The 24821-nt window shown below is 38.3% G+C and overlaps 1 protein-coding gene across 1 annotated transcript in view; it reads left to right on the forward strand.

The window, feature by feature from the left end:
* The first annotated feature begins 5057 nt into the window (after positions 1-5057).
* LOC140845313 (uncharacterized) overlaps positions 5058-24821 on the forward strand; it is a 218784-nt gene continuing 199020 nt past the window's right edge. Inside the window, exon 1 of the mRNA XM_073219292.1 lies at positions 5058-5232. Coding sequence (XP_073075393.1) covers positions 5058-5232 — 175 coding nt within the window. The remainder of the gene's footprint in view (positions 5233-24821) is intronic.

Genomic DNA, 24821 nt, shown 5'->3' on the forward strand with positions numbered 1-24821 from the left:
GAGAGGTGCTGCAGGATTGCTTCTACCCCAAAGGGTACCTTCTTTTAATTTCCAGAAGGACCCTTGTAGGTTGAGCATGGCCCTGAGTGTTAGAGGGAATCCGGTTAGTCTGTGTCACCAGGTAAGACTTGTGTGTATCTGCAATTTACCTACCTGCAGAGAGCTTATGCCTCCACAGCCTTCACACTGTAGTAAAGGAGATCTTTGCATTTTAAATGGATGACTGGAGTGTGCTTGGCTGATGATAATCATAGCAGATGTGGTGCCAGGAAGGCTCTTGAGAGTGAGATTATAAATTCAGAAAGTTGTTGCTTCCCCAGTTCTTGGAGGATTATTTCGGTTGAGAAGGTGACAATGGGTGAAAGCTGACTTTTATCTGAAGAACTCTCATGAGATTTTTGTCCCAGACTTGCAAAGGAACCTTGATCACTTAAGCAGGAATGTAGTACTTTCATGTTCAAATGCAAGTGGCAGAGAACCCCAAGATTTGTCCAAGAGCTATTTATACATCTATGCTTTGTATTAATTTAACATTTTAAATGTTTATGTTATGTTTTAGCTTTTTTGACATTAGCTTTTAGCTTTTTATTTTTGATGAAATCAAAGGTCATGCTTTTTAACATGTAAATCTGTGGTTTATATTTCAAATGTTTAATTTCCCCCTTAACTTCAATTTTTTTTGTTTCTTGTTAAAAAAATTTTAAAAGCATTGTGAAGTTTATTTTATTGGCCCATAAAGAAGTCTCATTTTTTTCTGAAAGCATAGGTGATGGTAAAGTCATCAAAGGGTAACATACATGTAAGGGGAAGAGAAGTTTTAAAAAGTTTTAAATTTGAAAAGTTTCAAATTCACAGAAACATGAGAATACAATAGTATGAGGATAGCTATATATCTTTTGTCAAGATTAACTTATTGTTAAAATATTGTTCCATTTGCTTTATCGTTTGCTCTCTCTTTTTCCTCTTCTCTCTTTGTGCCTGTGTGTATTTTAAATCACTTTTTTCTTTTTTTTTGTCTTATACCATTTGAGAGTAAATTGTATGCATTGTGGCCCTAAAATCTTCAGTGTGTATTTCCAAAGAATAAGGGCATTCTTGTAAATACAGAATAGTTATCTTTATTATATTTAAAATTGCTACACTAATTTTATCTAATCTACCATCCATATTCCAATTTTGTATTTGACTCAATAATGTCCTTCATAGCCCTTTTTATATATCCCCTGCAGTACATGATCCAGTTTAGGAGTAGATTGTCATGTCTCTTTAGTCTCCTTCAACCTGGAACACTTCCACAGACTATTTTTGCCTTTCATTACGCGGACATTTTGAAGAACAGAGCAGTCCCTTTATAAGAAAGAGAACACTTCTCACTTTGGGTTGTCCAATGGTTCCTTGTAGTTGCATCAGGTTATGAATTCCAGGTGTGTGGTAGTGATGTGTGTCCTTCTCTAGAGACACATGATATCCATCTGCCTCTCAATATTGATATTAATTTTGATCACCTGGTCAAGGTGTTCTCCAATTTAGCCTTATTCTGTTTTGCCTCCCATTTGCAACTAACAAGCTATCTATGGAGATCATGCAAATATTCTTCTGCTCATGAAAATCTCCCCTGAGATTTGGCATCTACTGGTGACTCTTGCCTGAACTAAAGTTTAATATGACGGCTGCAAAACGATGATTTTTTAAATTCAACACTCCGTATTTTCCAGTCATCATTCAGCGTTCACTATAAACCAGAGTCCTCTCTCCTCCCCCCTGATCTGTTTACTTATTTATTATTTGTTTGGACTCATTAACTCCACGTTTTGAATGGTCTATAATTCATTACTGTACTTAATAACTTTAATGCACAAATTATTCCAGATAAAGCCCACAGGGGCATCTTCTAGCTGTTTCCATGTCCTTGTGATGCTCCCGTCATTTAAAAACTTTTATTTTTATTAAAGTATCATTCATATACAATCTCTTGTTGGTTTCAAATATACAACACAGTGATTCAACAGTTACCTTTTTATTAAATCCTCATCCCCTCTAGTGCAGTCACTATCTATTAACATAGTAAGATGCTACAGAATCATTAACCGTATTCTTCATGTTGTACTAGCATCCCTGTGACCAACCTATATTGTGATTGTGAAATATTGTGCCCCTTAATCTCCTTCCCCCTCCCCTGACCCTCCCCAACCCCTCCCCTTTGGTAATAACTAGTCCTTTCTCGATGTCTGAGAATATTGCTATTTTTTTCCTTCTGTTTTGATTTGTTTTTATACTCCACAGATTAGTAAAATCATTTGGGATTTGTCTTTCTCCGCCTGGCTCATTTCACTGAGCATAATACCCTCTAGATACATCCATGTTGTTGCAAATGGGAGGATTTCCTTCCTTATGGCTGAATAATATTCCATTGTGTATATATACCACATCTTCTTTATCTGTTCATCTATTGATGGACACTTAGATTTCTTCCATATCTTGGCTATTGCAAATAGTGCAGTGATAAACATAAGGGTGCATGTGTCTTTTAAAATCAGGGACCTTGTTTTCCTCAGGTAAATTTCTAGGAGTAAAATTACTGGGTCAAATGGTATTTCTATTTTCAGTTTTTTGAGGAACCTCCATATTGATTTCCACAATGGTTGCACAAATTTACATTCCCACTAACAGTGTAGGAGGGTTCCCGTTTCTCTGTATTCTTGCCAGCATTTGTTATTTCTTGTGTGGATAATGGCCATCCTAACTGGTGTTAGGTGGTATCTCACTGTGGTTTTAATTTGCATTTCCCTGATAATTAGTGATGTGGAGCACCTTTTCATGTGGCTGTTGGCCATCTGTATTTCTTCTTTGGAGAACTGTCTGTTCAGGTCTTCCGCCCATTTTGTAATAGGGTTATTTGTGTTTTGGGTGTTGAGGTATGTGAATTCTTTATATATTTTGAATGTTAACCCTTTATCAGATGAGTTGTTTATGAATACAGTCTCCATACTGTAGGGTGTCTTTCTGCTCTGCTAATGGTGTCCTTTCCTCTACAGAAGCCTTTTAGTTTGATGTAGTCCCACTTGTTCATTTCTTATTTTGTTTCCCTTGCCTGAGGAGACGTGTCCAGGAAAAAGTTGCTCATGTTTATATTCAAGAGAGTTTTGCCTATGTTTTCTTTTAAGGGTTTTATGGTTTCATGACTTACATCCAGGTCTTTGATCCAGTTCGAGTTTACTTTTATGTATGGAGTTAGACAATATTCTAGTTTCATTCTCTTACATGTACTTGTCCATGTCCAGTTTTCCCAGCACCAGTTGTGGAAGAGGCTGTCTTTTCCCCATTTTATATTCATGGCTTCTTTATTGTATATTAATTGACCACATATGCATGGATTTATATCTGGGCTCCCTATTCTGTTCTGTTGGTCTATGGGTCTGTTCTTGTACTAGTACCAAATTGTTTTGATCAGCTCCCTTTATTATTAAAAGTATATTCTTACTGGCATAATAAGCTGTCCATGATCATTTTGTGTCCACTCTACCCTAGCCCTGAAAGCAGCCATTCCTTTAAGGAACCCTGACTTCTTTTAGCGGAGAATGGGATTAGAGACAAAGATCTAGGCACCAAGTGTGCTAGGAGGTAATTTTGGGGTTAAACTGGATTTAGAATGCCCTTCACTCCAAATTTTTTTTAAAAGCTATGGCCAAATGATGCTATGTACTTTTACAGAAGACAAGACACTGATTTTCTGTCTTACACCAAGACTATTCATAAATTCAGGTGACAATAACAGAATGAAATAAATATTTGAGAACATCATCTAGATAATTAAACCCCAAATCTGCTCTTGAGGATAACATTTTATTTTCCTTCTCTTTACATCTTTTTGTTATTTGTACTTATAGTGGAAAATGTAATACAATTAATACATTTGCTATTTTCTAAAGACACAACCTATATTACTGAGTGTACATAAGATTTTGACTGTATTCTTTATTTATATTTTAGAAATATTGAGGGGTTTGGCTATAAACTCCTATAATTTCATTGCATGTCAGAATTATTTGCTTGTGTTTATGCTATTTGTTTGGAAAATTGTGAGATTCAGAGCATTTGGTGTATTATGAAAAAGGAAAGAGAGGAATACCTCAAGGTCCAGCACTAATGGGAATATAACAGTTAAGAATTAGAATGTAAGAAATTTAGGACCATAAGAAATCAGAACTAGAATAAAATGAGGATTGAGTTATGCCTGGGATATGTGTCATGAAATTGGTTATTAGGGACACCATGACATAATCGTATTATCAATGATACAGAGATATTGGATGGAGTCCATAATATGATCTCCCATTTCTGAAGAGCAGTTACACGAAGTGGCTGAGAGCAGTTGTGTATGTGTGTGTGTGTGTGTGTGTGCGCATACAAGTTTATTAGGGGGAACTGTGACAGAGGAAAGGACTTTGCCAAGATTCCATGTTTGCATGTGAGAATAAAGTGGATTGCCGCGTCTTCTTTTGGTATCTTTGACTTTCTACTTGCAATGGGGATAATCTTTGGAAATCTATCACTATGCTTTTCTTTTTCATTCAGAGGAGTTTATTTGCCTCAGCAATCATTAAGATTGTCACAGAAGTAGTGTTCTGTTTTTGATCCAAAGTAGATTTCTAGATTACCATAAGCCAAAAAGCCAGGGTTTGGAGAGAGAGAAATGTTTCTTTGCTTCTGTTTCTTTAACTTCTTTTAACATATCTGTGATCTGCCTTGATCACCAAGTTTTCTAGTAAGCCATGGGGAGAACATAATCAGAATATGATGATCAGAGAAGTCTTGGCTATAGAAAAAGTAGAGATCCTTTACCTTATGCCTGTGAATCTGAGCCAGTGAATGGTGAAGCAATCAGGGTAAACAGCAGAGAAGGCACAAGCGTCATCACGTCCTGACTCTGGTCTGAAACCCCACAGGAGGCTCATTAGCTAGATGCAGGGGAAAGCCAAAGGCAGAGGGACTCTTCTCTCATTTGCTGGTTTGAACTTGGGTAGGGAGACCAAAGTGCAGGGCAATCTATTAACAACATGGAGCTCTATCACAGAGGAAAAGCAGTGCGGCCAGGCAGCGGCAGCTGGGGTCAGTACGCTGGGGACCTGTTTGCTGTACGGAAAAGGAAGATGGTCCCTCACTCTGTTGATAGCCAGAGCCTGCTTCCAAGGGTCATCACAGTAAGTATGCATGACCCTACTGCAAAACTAGGTAAGCAGTCCTTCAGAAGAGAGATGGGGGCCATGGATTGGACTGAGGGGGTAGGGGAAGGGTTAGCCACGCCACCAGGCCCTGACCAAGAGAATAGAATAAATCATAACCTCTTCAAGAACATCTTAGCATAAACTACGTCAAGGGCCTGGGGAACATGGTAGACGGGTGGCTCTGCATCACACAGCAGCAAAGATCCAAAGGACCCATGCAGACCAAAGCCTCTGCCTTACCTGCTCATACCCCTCTCCACAGACCAGAGCACCACTGTGGATACCTGAAGGCCTGAACATTTACCCTCAGAGTCACAGCCAGTGCTCGGAGTTGCTAATCTGAACAGTAAGAGATTGAGATACACTAACTGGAAAGTGGAAAGTGTCTCTCTCCAATTCCCCTTGGTAATCTAGTCAATGGGGGTTGAGAGAAAAGTTTAATAAATCATAGAAAATGAGGATGCTACACTTCCTTTGCTTGAGTAGATGTGCATATGACATCACTCCACTGCACACTTTTTGGCAGAGGGAGGGCAGGTATCATTCCAGGATCCCGACAGGCCATCTTTCTCATGGACAACCCCACTGCCCCTGCTTTTATGGCTGCTCCCTTAATTTTGCAAGCCTGAAAATTGCACTGCTATGCCTGTTACCCACACTGTGTTAGGAAGCTCCTTAGAGAGTCCCATGAATATTTTTCGAGTTTTCCAGAGTATTCAGTAACGTGTGAAATAGATTTGGTCCCAAACCATTTGAACTCAGGAGAGTTGACTGTAATTGGTTCTGGGAGATAAAATATGTTTCCACAGGAGTTGATAATTTTGAAAGGGTAGCTTTTCTTTTGAGCCAGATCGATATGAATCATCACATTGGTGTAGCTATGCATCATCTTTGTTTCTGACCATAGAATCCAGATGTAGGCTCTGGCTAGTGGTTCCAGGTTTCTGGTCAGTCTCACCGGGTTAATAATAATTACTAACATTTGGCTGGAGTGTTAAAGTTTTCACAGTAACTTTATGTGCATTTATCACATTAGATGGTGATGCTGGTAGTGAATGATTTGTGTCTTCACTTACTGACCCACTGCCATAGAGTTTTGTCTATTTCTAAGACTTTCTCTATGAAATTGATTTAGGTACTCAAAGCTGTTTGAGCATAAGACAAAAATGAGTAATTAGAGAGACTGGTGGCCATTCCTTCTCTAGAAGATACACATTCCCCATTTGTAGTAATAGAAGATAAACTTCAGTTGGTACTGGGAGGTGTTTTTCCTCAAACTTGATTATCTCTTCGCTGTGACATGAAAATGAAGGCAGATATTACTGTATTGATGAAAGATTTAAATATACAAAGCATAGAAGAGGTTAAATGACATACCGGAGGTCACTTTTCAAGAACAAGCAATTAAGACTGGATTTAGCTCACTTTTTCAAATTGCTGGAAAGTATTTCTTTGAAAGCCTTGTAATCCATAGATGTTCTAAAAGGGCCAAATCTTTAGATGCTGGTCTGTATTTCCGTAGGTGGCTAAAAATGGTCAGAATTGAAAGGAGTGACAGTAATCAAGTCTATTTTTAGAAGTACATTAGCATGTGGTTTTGCAAACATGCCATTTCACTTCTTTAAAGAACAGCGAGTACTGTCATAAAAATCCTGTCAAGATTTACTGCTTCTTCATGAGACCCAGGACTGAGCCAGAGCGACACCATGCACCCTAGACCTGTTTAGAGCTGCTGTCTCTGAAACTCTACTCTGTAATTTGGTAAGTGTTCTTAAAAATTCAACTAAATGGCTACCACCTGGTGGAAAATTAGCAATCTGGGACTAAAGTTTTGTGTGGTAGTAAATCCACATATGGAAAAAATTAAATGTCATCCTCAGTGCTCTCCACGTGTTCAGTTGTATTAAATGAAATGCTTATAAAGTGTGACCTTTATTTATCTTTTATATGGTTTGTCACATCTAGTAAAACTTATTACTGTTCTTTTGAAAAGCTTCATATAGGTGGTGCCTTCTGAGCTCACGTCAGGTTGGATGTCCTTTAATATACATATAATTTGTTAGTGGATGCAAGACCAGGCAATCAACAGAACTCCAACTGGGGCACCTTAATATAGCCCAGACTGCAGTAGGTATTGAGAGGCAGTGCCATGATACTTTGCTCCACAGTTATCTTCTTTTCTATAAAAAGGATTTTATAAAACATACAGGGTAAGCTATGATCCACAAATTGTTTAACAAAAATTTATGCTTTAAAATGAATGACTCCAAGTCTCTTCTATTTCCCTAGATTTAAATGGTAGCCATGTGACCTTCATAGTCTGCGTCTGTCAGTGTGTCCAGGCTGCCTGATGAATGTCATGATCCTATTGATACCACTGATAATAAGGATTTTTTTTCAGGAAATTTGTCACCTTAACTCAGTTTATTCTGATGTAAGAAGATATTTTCTGAGCTTAGTCACTCCATTTGCTAGAGTCTGACTAGTATGGTGGATGCTTAGAACCCAGGTGTCCTGGGAACTTCATCTCTGTTTCAGCAGGTGTGGTTTACGGTCAGCGCATCAGCATCAGAAGCGCCTGGAGTGTTTGTTAAACACCTGAGATCTGTGCTTGATTCTAGTTGCATGCATATCGAACTGTCCATGTGATGCTTACGCTGAAGCTTGGCACTCTCTGACAGTCCAGATGACTTTGGTTATAGAAAGAAAAGCAAGGCTGAGAAGTTTATCAAATGTCCCAACTATACTACACAGCTAGTATAGGCTGTGTATAATGAAACATTATTATCCAGTGATCCCTCAGGTTTTCAAATGTACAAATGTGATCCACATAGAATTGGTTCCCTGGGATAAGATAAATTGTTAGGCATATTAACTGACCCATAGTAATGGCAGTCCACATTAGAATTAGTGCATCAGATCAGTCCTGTAAGGGTGAACAGGGGAACTATTTTTCTGAAACTTGATGCCCAGAGGTCTCACTATTGAATTTAGGCAATGTCCTTATATTTCCTACATTTGGATTCTAGTCCTGGAGAGGTTTTTGTTTTGTTTTTTTAGCTGTGGGCCGAAAGAGTTTAACCTGCTCATATTTGTAATAGATAAAACACCCAAATGGTTTAAAAGGTGTACTTAGTTTCATACAGAGCATAACAAAATTTATCAAACCCAATTGTTTCCTGTAAAGAGCACGACTGAAGTCCACCTTTGCTTCATACTGTGAGACAACGTCTGTTGGGCGAATGCTGCAGGGTCTGGCTAAATGATCCTGCATCACAAGAAATACCTGAGCTAAAGTCTCACCTCAGACAATCCAGGAAGAGTCAATGGCTACGTATAAAGAGAAACAAATAAGGTGTTTTCTGGGAGAATTTTGAGTTTTTCAGGCATGATTACTCCTAACACCTGAGGCTGATGCTGTTCTCTGTGATAATGTCATACTGGCCTCTGTTACAATTTCTTTGGTTCTCCGGGTCTAGATTTTCCCACAGAACAGCAAACTGCTTGAGATAGTGGCACATGATCAGATACTCAGAGCTGCTAAATATCTAACTACCTGTAAATGTTAATGTTTTTCAAATAAGTGCTTTTTCCTTTAGTTCCATATTTTGTGCTGTATTTTAGTGTGATTCGGGAGCTAGCATAATAGCGTCTGATGAGAGCACTCCTGCAATTCCTTGTTTTATGATTCTTCACAAAGCAGGGGCAAAACCAGTTTTGTCCCATATGTGCCTCCTTTTCTGTTGCTGTTCAGAATATTCCTTCCTCTTGCATAATCTATTAGGAGTGATTATTAACTTCCTACATCTAATGGCCTTAGAAGTTCCAACAGAACCACCATAACTGAGAGGCAATACTTTTCTTTCTGACAATGGTTCAGGCTGATTTTTGTAGCACAAAAACATTGTCCTTTTTTTTTTTTTACCACTCTTGACCAAAAGATGAGCACTTACCCACTGGCAGCCAAGAGCCAACAGTTTTCAAAGAGATTAATAAAATGCATGCTTCTTTTGTTTATTTATATTTCTGGTTGTGAGTGCAGATGGGTAACTCTTGGATTTTGGAGTTAAGTGCATTTTCTAATGGAATATGTGGTTCCAATAGTCAGGAATAAGTGAGTCAACCATCCAGTTTTGAATGTTACAGATGGCCCTTGATTGTCCCAAGCTAATAAAGGGGAGATTATGGTATTTGGTCCGGTTGGAATGGGCTGTGGCTTCCTTTCCTGCTGCAGGAATATGGCATGACTGGACATCGGCTTTCATTTGCCAGGGCAGTGTTAAGTGTTGAGCAGAGGGGAGCTGTTGCATTAAATGAAACTGCCCCATAGCAGGGCTGCCTCTGCCTGGCTTAAGGCCCCATGGAAAGTCTCCCTGCCATCTGGCTTGAGGGAAGAGAGGAACACTTCCGCTGCCTGAAACCCTCACTTCATAACCCAGATGAGATCTGTGGGGGCCACTGACACTTTGTGACACTTGAATGGAAGGGAAGTCAGAAAACAGATCTGTTCTTCCACCAGTTTGGAGAATACCAATTAGGAGGATAATAGACTATTTCATAAGTCAGCTGATAAAATTAGGATTGAAGATGTGTTGATTAATCAATAGAGTCAAAGTCATTTGACATGTACAATGTATGTGGTTGTGTGTGTGTGCATCTATCTACATCTAAATCTAAATAACTATACATATAAATACATAATCACACACAAATTATTTGAACATAAAAAGCACACACATATATTTGTCTGCCAATCCTCTGATACAATTCCAAGGCCTTTTCTTTAGCTGTTGGTCGACTGATTGGAATCATGATAGTCTTTTTTTCCCAAAAGTACAACCATAAGGCATTTTCTATTTCTTTAAAATGGAGTAAGAACTTAAAGAAACTTGCAGAACAACCTGAAGGCAGAATCTTATGGAGTTTTACCTAACTTGATGACTATTTTAAAATGGTGACTCACCCCTACTGCGCTATTCCAAAACAATCACCTTGGTTTTTTATAGAAATGATAATTCTCTTTGCACTTTCCCTTTACCAGCTTCAACAATAGTTCCTTAATTTAGGTCGTTATAATTGTAACTAGCATAAAGGGCTTGGGTACAAACTCAACTCACTCTTGGTAACCAAACAGCACCTGGGATGGGAGGAGACAGGGGCAGGCATACCAGGGGATCTGTAGTCAGAAATGGTTTTACTTAGAGTCTTTTGTGGTTAGGTGAGGGAGTTGGATTAAGGGAGAGTTAGTAAATATGTTCTGTTGGATTTATGAGGAGGCAGCCTCCTCTATCATCTATCGCTGTGATGCACTCACAACTTAGAAAAGAGGTGAGCTAAGAAGGGGGCAGTGTGAATCTATATGCTGTGATCTATGGCTTTTCTGTGACTTTTCTGCCTTCAAGGGCTTCTCTTAGGGACACATGTAGAAATGATTCTAAGCCTAACTCACTGAGAATTGTAGGCCCTGAGTGTGCACAAGCTTCTGCCACTTCTCTGAGTGACACAGGCTTGGCTAAGTAGGAGAGCTCTAGCATGTCAGCTGGGTTGGACTACCATCTTGTCTTGCCCTAGTCTTACTGGGAGAGTAGGCTATTATTGTATGTCATTTGCCTTTCTGTATATGAAAGAAATTGGAACTTGACAGCCACATTAAAAAAAAGACATTAGTTGAAGAACAGAGCTGGAGAAAAACATCTGGTTTTGGTAAAGCCCAGATTTTGTGCCCAATTTTACAGCTAAACTGACTGAAAGACCCCAAGGTCATGATTTGTCTAGGGTCAGCTTGTCAGTCAATGGCTCAGTTGCTATGTGATCTCCAGGCTCTTGTAACTTCCAACCCTATATTTTAACTGTTAAGCCACGTGGCCTGCTATAGAATATGCCAGAAAACATCCCAGATGTGCACTGAGAGAAATCCTTCTGTGACCCATCTAACATCAAATCCCCTTAGGACTTCCTGATTATTAAACGTTCTTGGAGACCTCTCCTACAGTGTAAGCCCATTAACCCAAATGTTGTGAGGATTTCCTCACATGACAGTGTTACAAGATTTTCTTATGAGGTCACTTCCTAGGAAGGCAGGGATTTAAAAGCTGCCACCACAGGCGATGAAGCCAGAAACATGTGGCTTTGTTTTCACTCTGCCACTCCCAGCAATGAAGAGTTTATATGGGTAAGATTCTATACAGCTGATGTAGCTTTTTTACTTGTTTATAGGCTTTGGTTCCACCTTGAAAATATCCTCTCTGAACATCAGAAGTGCACTTTATCCCTGAACAGTATATTAACTTCTAACATTTCTGACTTCCAGTCACAAGATTTCAAAACCAATTGCAAAAGTAGTGAAGCTTTTCACTTTAAATGGTGCATTCAGAAGGCCAGCTTTTCCTATTTTCTATGCTATCTTCATCCCATTAACTACTATGAGTTCTGATAGAAATGATCCCTTCTTAAAAAAGTAAACTACAGAGAAATGCAAATTAAAACCACAATGAGATATCACCTCACACCAGTAAGGATGGCCACCGTCCAAAAAGACAAACAACAACAAATGTTGGCGAAGTTGTGGAGAAAGGGGAACCCTCCTACACTGTTGGTGGGAATTAAATTAGTTCAACCATTGTGGAAAGCAGTATGGAGGTTCCTCAAAAAGCTCAAAATAGAAATACCATTTGACCCAGGAATTCCACTTCTAGGAATTTACCCTAAGAATGTAGCACTCCAGTTTGAAAAAGACAGATGCACCCCTATGTTTATCACTACACTATTTACAACAGCCAAGAAATGGAAGCAACCTAAGTGTCCATCAGTAGATGAATGGATGAAGAAGATGTGGTATATATACACAATGGAATATTATTCAGCTATAAGAAGAAAACAAATCCTACTGTTTCCGACAACATAGATGGAGCTAGAGGGTATTATGCTCAGTGAAATAAGCGAGATGGAGAAAGACAAGTACCAAATGATTTCACTCATATGTGGAGTATAAGAACAAAGGAAAACGGAAGGAACAAAACAGCAGCAGAATCACAGAACCCAAGAATGGACTAACAGTTACCAAAGGGAAAGGGACTGGGGAGGGTGCGTGGGACGGGAGGGAGAAGAGGGGGAAGAAGAAAGGAGGCCTTACGATAAGCATGTATAATGTGGGGGGCCATGGGGAGGGCTGTTCAACACAAAGAAGACAAGTAGTGATTTTACAGCATCTTACTACGCTGATGGACAGTGACTGTAATGGGGTATGTGGGGGGGACTTGGTGAAGGGGGGAGTCTAGTAAACATAATGTTCCTCATGTAATTGTAGATTAATGATACCAAAATAAAATAAAAAAATAAAAATAAAAATAAATAAAAAATAAAAAATAAATAAAATAAAATAAAATAAAGTGAACTACATACTGAGCTGCTTCTCGCCATTTAAAGAACATATTTAGATCACTTAGGCAAACCATCCTGAGACAGAATATGTTGACTGCGGGTGTACAGTTTCCTCAAACAATCACTCTAATCAGTCTTTTACCTCCAGTGAGACTGGCTGATGGCTTTTAACTTGGGCCCCAACACTGAGACTCAATAGAGACAGAAATGCAGAAATGTCCTGGAACTTTCATGGACTTTAATTTTTTCAACAAAGTTTATGAGCCTCCTGAGACCTTTATAAAAAAAGGATATTCACTTCCCCATACCATCCAACTCTGTATACGATCATCTGAAACAAATTTGACTAAGTTTATTTAACAATGGGCTGCCTAAACCAAACTCTGCCTTACTTTTTTTTTTTTTTTTTTTTTGGTTTCCACGTACATTTGCTAAATCTGTGTAATTTGGTATTTTGTTTCTCCAGAACGCACTGCCAATCTTGTGTTACCAGCAGCTGGGGGCCAACTGGCACACACAGACAGGGAACACCACAGGGGAACTGTGGGAAGCCCAACACAGGACCTCAGAAGGAACAGCTCAGCCACACCCTTGCTGAAGTGCTTGCCTTTTCCCAAGGTGGTTCTGAGAAAAGTGAGGAGAGGTCACAGCCTGTTTCCAAATCTAACACAGGGCTCATCATGGAAGCAAGGTGTGTTTGAGATCATCTCTATGAACTTCCTCTGTCACTGCTTCCAGGCTTTGGAAAACACTTTCAGTTTTCGGTTCTGTCTTATCTTAGGGGTTATATTCTGAAAAAACATAGCATAAGCTGAACTGATAGGAGTCAAATCTAAGTTTTTCATAGAAATAGTGTAAGAGGGAATTATACCTATCTTAATAAGAACTACCGCATTTACTTGTTACTCCCTCACATCCTTCATTCTTTCCATAAGAGATACTGAGTATCTATTGGGTGCAAGACATAGACTACAGTGGGAAACAAGAAGCTGAGTATCTTATTTTATGTCATGTACATCTTTAAATAATGCGTATAAATTACACCAACTTAGTCATTAGCAATAATTATATTAAATTAGCAGTGCATTTAAGTATATAATTAAAGTTTTTTAAATCTTCATCAGTAGTAACTTATTTTGATGATAATGATTAAGAACATTAAAAGAAGACTTCCAAACACTAGCCTGACTTAATCCTCAAAATGTGTTTATTGAATTGAATGATGGCTATGGGATTCAGAAGGACTTATTTGGAGAGATTTAAAAGGGAAACATCATTTATGATTTCCCTGACTAGGGAGTATTATTTTATTGTAGAAAAACTGGAAAATTCCAGAAAACATGAAAAGAAATAAAAATCATGCATAATTCTATTGTTCAAAGATAGCTAACACCATTAACATTTTGATATATTTCTTCTGGCCTTTGTGAATGTGTGTGCATACACAAATATTGTTTTAATTATATGTATTTATATGAAACAAATCCTGTCTATACTGACTTTCAAATTGTTTTTAAAATTTAAATATCACAAGCATTGCCCTTGGTTAAAAAAAGTTTTATAAATATGATTTTTAATGGACTGCAGAATATCATATTGTATGGATATGCATAAACTGGACATTAAGGCCATTAAAAAATTTTAAGTACCATAAATAACTTTTGATTAAGTACCTTCATATATAAACCTTTGTGTATGTCTTTGATCATTTCTGGGGTAAATTTCTAGAAGATTAACTGGAGTTCCTGAGTCAAAAGGGATGATTATTTTTTAAGGCTCCTAATTTCCCTCCACTTTATTTCAATTAACAATGGAGGAGAATAATTGTGTCTACATATTTTTTAAGGGAGGATCTCAAATTTTAAAGTCATTGTTTTTGGGTAATATTTAAGCAGAAACTGTGTTCCAATTTTGGAAATGTCAATAGATGTGGTATGAGAGAATGAATCTTAAAATATTTTTCAGTTAAACTTACATGTGTTATTCATTTTGTTTGTTATAGCACATAGCTACACAAATAATCAAACCAGCTAAGTCACCGAGTCATAGAAACTGGCTTTGAAAAGCTTAAAGATTATGTAGGACAATCTTCTACCCAAGTGGGGCTCTCTCTTGTGATATTTCTTTTTTAAATTATTTATTTACTTATTTATTATTTTTATTTTGGTATCATTAATCTACAATACATGAGGAACGTTATCTTTACTAGACCCCCCCATCACCAAGACCCCATCACAGTCACTGTCCATCAGTGTAGTAAGATTCTGTAGTCCTGTAATATTTCTTACAGACGGGTATTAGATCTCTGCTTGAACACTTCCAGAGACTAGTTGCTCACAATGTCACTATGTAATCCTCAAATGTAGTCTTCGTTCATATAGATCAGGCTTGTGTGTGTTTGCCCACTTATGGGTCCTTGGAGGGGATCTAAACAGACTTCACAGCCAATGCACCAGGATGTTTGTTTACATTTCCCATAAGTTATGTGTGGTACATATTATCTTCATTCCATATTTTAAACTTTACAATGAACTAGGGACAATACTGAAAGAACCCAGCAAAATAATGGAGTAGATATAGGTCGGTTTCAAGTTACCTAATTATGGTGTTTTACATGACTGTGTTGGATTCTGGCGGTGCCTCTACCTCCTAGAATGATGAATTTGTTCTGAAGGAGAATGTCGTGTTTGATCATATGCATTACCTGCAATATAATACTGTAATATGGACCCTGGGGACTGTGTCATGGAAAGTTTCCTGGTATGTAGAATTCTTGGAAGAAACTGTATATTTGTGAGATTGGGAAACATGATGACATCTTGTTTATTGTGTTATTTCATGTTACCATGATAATAGTAAGAACACTTATATTGTAATTTTTACTTAGAAATTATGGCACAAATGTTATTATTAAATGTTATTTGAATTCCCAAATAATCCTGTGAGGTAAGTAAGATAGTTATGCTCTTGTTATTATTATTATTATTGAGTATAATTTTTACTTAGAAATTATGGCACAAATGTTGTTATTAAATGTTATTTGAATTCCCAAATAACCCTGTGAGGTAAGTAAGATAGTAATGCTATTGTTATTATTATTATTATTGAGTGTAATTGCATTTTTTCCATTTTATGGACAAAGTAGTCCAAAAGTCACACAGCTAGTTAACTTGAACTGAAATCAGTACTGAAATTCAAGAATAAAACTTCTAATTTTACATCTTGTGCTCTACTCACACCTTAAGTTAACATAGTACCTTAGAAGGTCCATTGCTTCTTAATGCTTGTTGACCTTACTCTGAAGTAAGCACCTAAGAGTCCTCTATGGGTTTTAGGATTTATTTAATCCAAGGATTGCATTCAAACTGCTCTGTGGAATTGGGGCAGGTAGAGTATTTTTTTTTTTAGAAAAGAAGTCTGCATTTGTACCATGTCCACATGGCCAAAACCGTTTCTTTCCAGGTTTGTATAATTTTATCAGTAGGGAGAATAAAGGTCAAAACCTTTCTGTTGGATTTGACTGCCTGTCACACGTATCAGGGAAAGTCCTGTGACTGGCAAGTGTCTCGTTTATGCTGATACTGGGCATTTCTGCTGTTATGGAAGAAATAGTGGGTCAAGTTGGAGAGGCCAGTGATGACTCTGTTATGTCTAATTCATATTTATTTATATACATGTGGTGTACATTTAAAAACATCCAGGGGGAAGAAAGAAGCAATACAGACTCCTTGAGGCAGGTATGGCTTTTAGCTCCTTGAATAATGCTGGTTGTGAAGATAAAGGCCACGTTAGAAGTGAAGTATCAAGATTTTCATTAGTCCATAATTCAGAATTTTATTTCAACCTAACTCTTCATTCTGGCACCCTAGGGTGTAGTAAAACAGAGTTCTAATCAAAACAGCATAATGAAATATAATCTAAAAAGGGAAATGGGTTTATAGGTTAGCTTTCAAAACAGACAGGTGTTTTGTTATTTTAAGAATAAAATTCTCTAACTGACAAGTTTCTTTTGTAGTTGAATATGCTCTGTCAGATGCATTTTTTTCAGACCTTCAAGAAGTCCCATAGTAAGGCACTTACAGGTCACATAAGCAGAATGAAAATGGGGCTCAAAAATCTTTCAAGCTAGCAGTAAGGTAGGGAATATTCACTATTTTAGGCATCAATATACATTGTTTTCTATGTGGATGAACTGATTTAACTCAATTAATTTGTTTATTCATATAATCAGTGAATTTTATTGGGAGCTGACCATGTGCCAAGAACTTCATTGGATCTTACCTAGTCATTTACTGCCACAAGTGGAAGAGTTAGAAAATGAAAGAGTAACTGTGAACTGAAACAGAAATGCATTGAGCTATTTATTTGTGCAATACCACATTCTCAGGCCATTGCCTCCTGGACGGTTTTTCAGCTAGATTTTAGTTGTGGTGATTTAAGTCCTTAATTTAAGAATTATAAAGAAATTAGAGCTTTAGATCTTATATTTCTCAATCCTTTTCATGTTTCTGTTAGCTTTTGAAGGCAAAGGATTATCAGCAGCTTTAGTCACCTTGTCAGTGGAAATTATCTATGGAACTGGCATTTTATTTGTAAAAAATTCTATGGCACCAACATTTATAAGATACACAGCTTTTATAGATTAAAAATGCATTAAATGTAGACAATTTTTTAAACTGACGAAAGCATATGTTTATGCAAATTTATTTTGTATCCTGAAGTCTGATTCTACACATTTGTCATATTCAGAATCTAAGGTTTATCTTGAATCATTCTTAGTGTCTGCAGTGATGCATAACATTGTGATGACATATGGCTTCCTATAACCCACACTCCTGCTCCGCACCTCCTTGGCTCTAGGAGAGCTACTGGCCGCAACACCTCGGAGTCACATCGAAGCGTACTATGTCTAAGTTTGTTTCATGTTTTACTTTTTGATTAATGAATCTCTGAAAAGTAAACAACTTGACAGGTAGATGTTGGGAGCCTAAAAGGACAATCCTTCATGGATTTACAATGACCTTCCCTAGCTCTGAAAATTCTGCACTCCATTCCAAGAAATCTGACTACATTTACACATGTGTACACAACAACGATCTTAACACTAGTTCCAACAGTACCTTGCAGCTGGCAAATTTCTTTTGACATAGACAGCAGAATTAATCTTTAGTTTAGAAATATTAAAAAATGAAAAACATATAATCTCAGAATGGAGGAAATAGAGCAATAAAAACATGTTGTGGCCATGTTGCTTCTTAGGAACATGACTGTCTGGGCAAAGAAGCTGATAAACAGACTTGTTTATCAGCTGCATGATGTCTGATAAGCTTTCAGCTACATTTGACCCCTCTGAGGCTGTGTGTGTGTGTGTGTGTGTGTTAATTGTTGACTATACCACAGGCCAAGAGTGATTATACTAATTTTATCAGTTGTTCACAAAAACACAGAAAGCAAATGTGGATCTAGCAAGAGCCATATTTTTAAAGAAATTAATATATTCTGTTATTATCAATTTAAAAAAATAGCTCTGAAACAAAACCAAAACAAATTCTTTCTCTTACTAGAAAAACTCAACATGTACACTCAGAAGTTTAAAAATATACAATGTTTGTTAAGTAAAAAGTATATTCAATTTTTTAAATATCAATGATAAACTTCAAATGTATGAAAAGAAAAGAAAGAAAACCAAAAGGTCTTATTTCTGATACTTATATGAATACTTAGTGTGCCCATTAAACCAATGTAGATGGTTGTTCTCTTATAATGATTGACAATCATTGTCAAGGAAGAATTTACATATAAAGACAATCCTTATCTTTTTCATTCCAAAGGTTACAGTCACAATGCAAAGAACTATTTTCCCGATTTTGAGAGCAAATTACTGATATGATTGATGCTCTACCACTTCTGAATACTTACTGTGTTTCCTATAAATAAGAGCATTTTCCTCCATATCCTCAGTATGACCATCAAGATCAGAAAATTAACATCGGCATGTTATTAACACATAATCTGCAGATACTATTCATGCTTGCTAATTGTCCCAATAATATTATTCTTATAGCAAAAGCATCCAGTTCACAATCTCATGCTATATTTAGTTGTCATGTCTTTTGTGTCTCCTTCAGTCTGGAAAAGATCCTCATTCTTTCCCTGACCTTCATCATCATGACACTCTTCAAGATTTACAGGCCAGTTATTTTGTAGAATGTCCATCAGTTTGGATTTGTCTGATGTTTCCCCATGATTCCATTCAAGATAATGAGACTTTGGCAGAAATACCAGATAAGCAGCACTTGTTCTCATTATATCATGTCAGGTGGTGCACAATTTCAATTTGTTCCATCACTGATCATGTTTAGTTTGCTCACTTGATTAACACAGTATCTATCAGTTTTCTCCACTAAAGTTACTCACTTTTCCTTTGTCACTAACAAGCACTTTGTGGGCAGCACTTTGAGTCCATAAAAATATTGCATTCCTAATCTAACTTCAATTAATTCATATACTTATTTAGTATCAGTCTGGATGTGTGGTTTTCTACTTTTCCCAATGGATTATAATCTGTTACTATCATTTATTTGATGTTCCTTTTGTTTTTCTGGTACTTGCTAGAGAGAGAGCCCCTTTGTGTTGGCATTCTGTCTTTTGATGCATCTGTGTGTGGATGTTCTTGTTACCCCACTTAAGATCTGACCTGCATCAGGTTTCCCTCCTGCCCCACCTCCTGGATGCCCTCCTTCCCTTGCTCAGCCTCTGGCACCCTGTTCTGGGCCATTTCAAGTTGCATCATCACCCCATTTGTCAGTGGCATAGACTGTTTTTCTTGCACCTAATGGCTTTTGGACTGAATTGTTCAGGAAGGGAAGAGGAAGATGAACTTTTGTTCTCAATGTTTTCCTTCAATGCATATTCTAGATCTTCATTAATTTGCTCAAAAATGTTTTTTTGAGCACCAGTGTTTTGCTGGTCACTACCTTGCTCTAGTAGATATAAAGATGATTCACACAGCTGTCCCCTTCGGGAGGACAAAATCTAGCAGGAAAGCTAAAACATGAGTACAGCCACCTGAAATTAATGTGTTTTAATGTGAAATTAATGGTGCTCGCGTTCTAAGAGGAATGAGAAAGGAGATGTAAAAGACTCATTCTGCCCACAGTCGTGAGGAAGGCTTCAGAGAAGAGGCCACATCCAAGCTAGCAGAGGACATTCTGGGCTAAGGAATGGTATAGATGGAAGCATGGAGGCCTGGAAGTGTATGAAATTTTTGGGGACTAACAAATGGTCTAGTGTATTTGGGATCTGGAAGATAATGGAAGGAAATGAGACCATGAATATATATTAAGATAAAAGTAAGTAGAAGAAAAGTTGGGGCCTGTTCAGAAGGACTTTGAATGTCATGTTAAAGTTTAAACTTTGCATATTAGATGAGATTTGTGTTTTAGAAAGGTAACATTGGCAGCAGTGTGGAGAAGAAACTGAAATTACTTGAGAGACCAATTTAGGATATTGTGTAATAATATTTCTTCCCAAATAAGCAAGAGGCCCAGGTATGGTCTACACGAAGGCCTTCAAAGACAGGGAAAAGGGAAATTCTATGTCTCTAGGTCTGAGGCAAAGACAGTGGTATGCTAGGAAACGAGCTCTCTAGAAAAAGTAAAAGTTCTGATTTGCAGCATTTGCAGAATTTCTGAGGTGTAAATAGATATGCCCACCATGGCTACTTCCAAGCCACCCATATTTCATTACTGAACAGAGTTTAGAAGAGATTAGCATAATCTGCTTTCCCCAGCCACTGCAAACAGCTCTAGCACACTACTGAAATGGAAGAAATGGGTCAAAACTGTGATTTTTATGGATAAGATAAAACCTACTCTGCACCATGTCAAAGTAGCTGAGGCCTGATGGCCTAGTTGGACCTGATCCAGGGAGGAGGAGGACAGAGGCCTGGTTCTGGTTGTCTGGAGAAGAGATGGCATGAATGGCAAGCGGTGCCCTTGAAGGAGGTTTTCCTGAGAATGAAAATCAGGAGCGGGCAATGTTGTTCTAGAAGTATTTTGAGCTGCTGTACTGATCAAAGGTAGAGCGACGGGAGGAAGCTGCTCCTGGGAGGAGTTGGTGACAGCAAGCCAAGCACTCAGAGCCTACCCTACTCCCTGGTATGCTGAGATATTGTTCCCTTGGGCCCTCAGAGTGATTTTCTTGAATGCTTACACTTTCTTCTCTGCCTTCTGGGACAAGGAAGAGCTACTGGTTTGAATTTGGGGTAAGAGAATAAAAACAGCAAATCATAATGGGTAAAACTGAGTCCCTATTACCTTACAAGACACTGTTCTAAATATACTACATATATTGACTCTTTGATCATCTCTCATTTTAGAGAGGAGGATATTCAAGCATAAAGAGATACAGTAATTTACCATGCCCTATAGTGTACCCACTCTGCTACACTGGGCAAAGGGAAAACTGAAGGATGACAAAATATTGGTTTCTCACAATAGTACCCACCTGTGTAAACTAGGTCAGTTTAAATTCTGGCATGTAATAAACACGCAATGAATGTTTTTGAATAAATGAATGAAAACCTCTCTCACATCACTAATCCTTTTCAGATGAGTGTTTTTATAGTATTATGCTTCTCTCTTGCTTTTTGATTTTGGGTATTTCAAAATTAAGATGATCTTTGAGTAGTGCATTATACCTTCTTGGACAAGAATTTAAGATAAACCAGGAGGCCAAATCACTAATTATCAGGGAAATGAAAATTAAAACCACAATGAGATATCACACACCAGTTAGGATGGCCAACATAGAAAAGACTAGGAACAACAAATGCTGGTGAGGTTGTGGGGAAAGGGGAACCCTCCTACACTGTTGGTGGGAATGTAAACTAGTGCAACCATTGTGGAAAGCAATATGGAGGTTCCTCAAAAAACTAAAAATAGAAATACATACCATTTGACCCAGGAATTTCACTACTAGGAATTTACCCTAAGAATGCAGGATCCCAATTTCAAAAAGACATATGCACCCCTATGTTTATCGCAGCACTATTTACAATAACAAGAAATGAAAGCAACCTAAGTGTCCATCAGTAGATGAATGGATAAAGAAGGTGTGGTACATGTACACAATGGAATATTATTCAGCCATAAGAAGAAAACAAATCCTACCATTTGCAACAACATGGATGGAGCTAAAGGGTATTATGCTCAGTGAAATTAGCCAGGTGGAGAAAGACAGGTACCAAATGATTTCACTCTCTGTGGAGCCTAAGAACAAAGCAAAAACTGAAGGAACAAAACAGCATCAGACTCACAGAACCCAAGAATGGACTAACAGTTGCCAAAGGGAAAAGGACTGGGGAGGGTGCGGGGTAAGGGAGGGAGAAGGGGAATAAGGGGCATTACGATTAGCACACATAATGTAGGCAGGGCACAGGGAAGGCAGTACAGCACAGAGAAGACAAGTAGTGACTCTATAGCAGTATCTTACTATGCTGATGGACAGTGACTGTAATGGGGTATGTGGTGGGGACTTGATAATGGGGGGAATCTAGTAACTACAATGTTGTCCATGTAGATTGTATATTAATGATACCGAAATAATAATAATAATAAAAAGATATACCCGGAGGATATGTGTTTCTTTATTATTGAATCATTGTTTCAAATCTTTTGCTCTTGGACTGTGGAGCTCTTCTTTATCAATATATTTAATTAGTTCAGTTATGCATTTACAACAGCTCTTTCTCTCTTGAATTGTTTTGCCTTGAAGGACTCCTTATGGGGCAAGCTGGCTGTCACTGCAGAGGGTTTTGTGAGGTGACAGTCAGTGCTCCAGGAGTCTGCCTTGATCTATGTGCACTGTTCATATATTCTGCCTGAAACAAGTGCTCTGGGATCTGTCTTTACCTTTGTCTGAGCTTATTGCATCAAAAAAAAAAATCTGCTTTTTGGGAGAAGTCAAGAATGCACAGTTCCTTCTCTGTGATGAGAGGCAGATTTCCCACTGAAAGGAAAACTCTGCATTTGGAAAGGCTGAATAGGTTGGCACTTGAAAGGGAATTCCAGCTCGTTAATATAGGGTGCTGAGAAAAAGATCCAGCATAAGAATGCTGTCTGGCAGTGGGCCCACAACATTTTCAACTGACTGTGAATTGGAGAGATTTTCATCACCTTAGGGGTGTTGCTTTTCAGGACCATGTTCTTCTGACACAAGAAAACCAGGGAGGATACGCAGGTTAGCCCTGGGATCACGTCCACACTCACGCACATGATCAGTGTGACTTGTGCCAGAACCAAAGGTGGCCATACTTAAAACTGAACAAGAATGTAAAAATATTTCCCCTCAAGGTTTTATCCTTGCCTTCTAATTTTCTTTTCTTTTGTATCTAAGAAGGTATTCTGAAGATGAAGAGAGAGCTTCAGGTAAAAGAAAACTTTAGAAAGTTGTTAATTTCCTGTGTTATTTATTCATTTATTTTTCCCAGTGGCTTGGCGCACAAAACATTTATATGAATCCTCCGTGGACCGGGCAGCCTCCCAGGGCAGCTGTAGTCTGTGTGGTGACTCAGCAGTTCAGGCCGCTTTAATCTTGCTGTCTACCAACTCCACACAAGACCTCCACGTTTTGGGATGAAGAGAAGCTAAGTGGTTGAGTAAGCTTTCCAGGGCTTCAGCCTCAAGGTGACACATGTCATTTCTGCTGCTGTTCCCTGGCTAGAGGTTTTCCCATGGTCCTGTGTTACTGTAAGAGTCTGGGAAGTACAGCCTTCCATGTGCTCACACAGAAGAGGAGGCGACTAACGTGGCTGCCATGGCCATGAATCCAATCAGGCTCCCCGGATTTCAGCATGATCCCAATGGTACACAGTCCAAATGAATGTATTACCCACGTTTGCTCCACCTATAAAATGAGCAAAATGAAACTCTTCTTATTGCGAAGTCCATTTCTTGTTCCTGTGAAGCTTTTGAAGTTCCCTAAATGAATTTCCTTTCCCACAGAATTTCTTGCCTTTCTCATTTTTCTCTTATTCTACTTGTTTTAGCCAGAGGAATATTGCTCTAGTCCTTGGAAGGGGCCAGGTACCTTTTGGAGCAACTGCAGCTCCAGGAACAGAGGTACTCATCAACATCTTCAGGTGTGAATGACTTCAACTCCAAATCTTCTGTACACCATTGTAAAGGTATTTGATGCTGGATGAGGAGCTTAGCCTCAGTACCACTGGTACATATTTTCTGGGTTCCCCAACCTCATCATAGGACTGATCCTTTCCCCTTACACTCCTTAGAGTGACTGGATACCTAGTGTCCAAAAGGAAATGACAAATTTAGGTGTGACTGGGGCAGATAGTGTTGTCCGAGGGATTCAATATTCATTTATTCCATTTCTAACAGTCTTTATGGTTTGGTATAATCCAAGTTTCTGTCTTCTATCATATTCCTTCCTTCCAGAGAACTCCTTTTAATGTTTCTTATACTGTAGATCTGCTAGCAGTGAATGCTGTCAGGTTTTGTCTAGGAAAGTCTCCTGTTCTCCTTTATTTTTTGAACAATATCTTTATAGGAATAGAACGCAAGTTGACAGTTTTTTCTTTCAGCACTTTTAAGATATTACCCCATTGTGTTCTCTGTTGCATATTTTCCTGTGAGAGGTCTACTGTACTCCTTCCTTACTGTAAAGTACTATACAGGGTCTAGGATTTTACTCTACTTGCAAGCTCAAAGTTCTGCCTGCTACAGAAGCAGGCAGAGGACAACAGACTCCTCAGTAAGAAACAAAGAATTTTCTTATTTGTGGCACAGAAAGCTGTGTGAACACCAGCATATTTGCATGTTTGTTCCCCTTGTCCCCAAGTCATACAAGGGTGATGCAAATGGTCCCAGATGGCTTGAACTATAAGAGGGAAACAAAACCCTGAGCTTAGGGGAACCAAATCTTTTATGATGAGCAGTAACCGTTTGCCCTTTGTCCTGGAGAGAGACACGGTATCTTCTAAGATGGTAAGCAAAGCTGCTCTTGGCCCTGGAAAGCGATGCCATTTCTCTATTGGAAGGCTGTTCTATAAACACACTTGCACAGATAGTCTGGAACAATGGGCAATCAGTTCCTTGCTGTGTGAGATGTGCAGAAACATGAGAGGCCCATGGAGAATTATCCCCCAAAAGAAATGTCTCCTTTTTCAGGATTTCCTATTTGTGTTTTGTTTTGTCT

The sequence above is a fragment of the Manis javanica genome, chromosome 12 (assembly GCF_040802235.1).
Source record: "Manis javanica isolate MJ-LG chromosome 12, MJ_LKY, whole genome shotgun sequence".
NCBI lineage: Eukaryota > Metazoa > Chordata > Mammalia > Pholidota > Manidae > Manis > Manis javanica.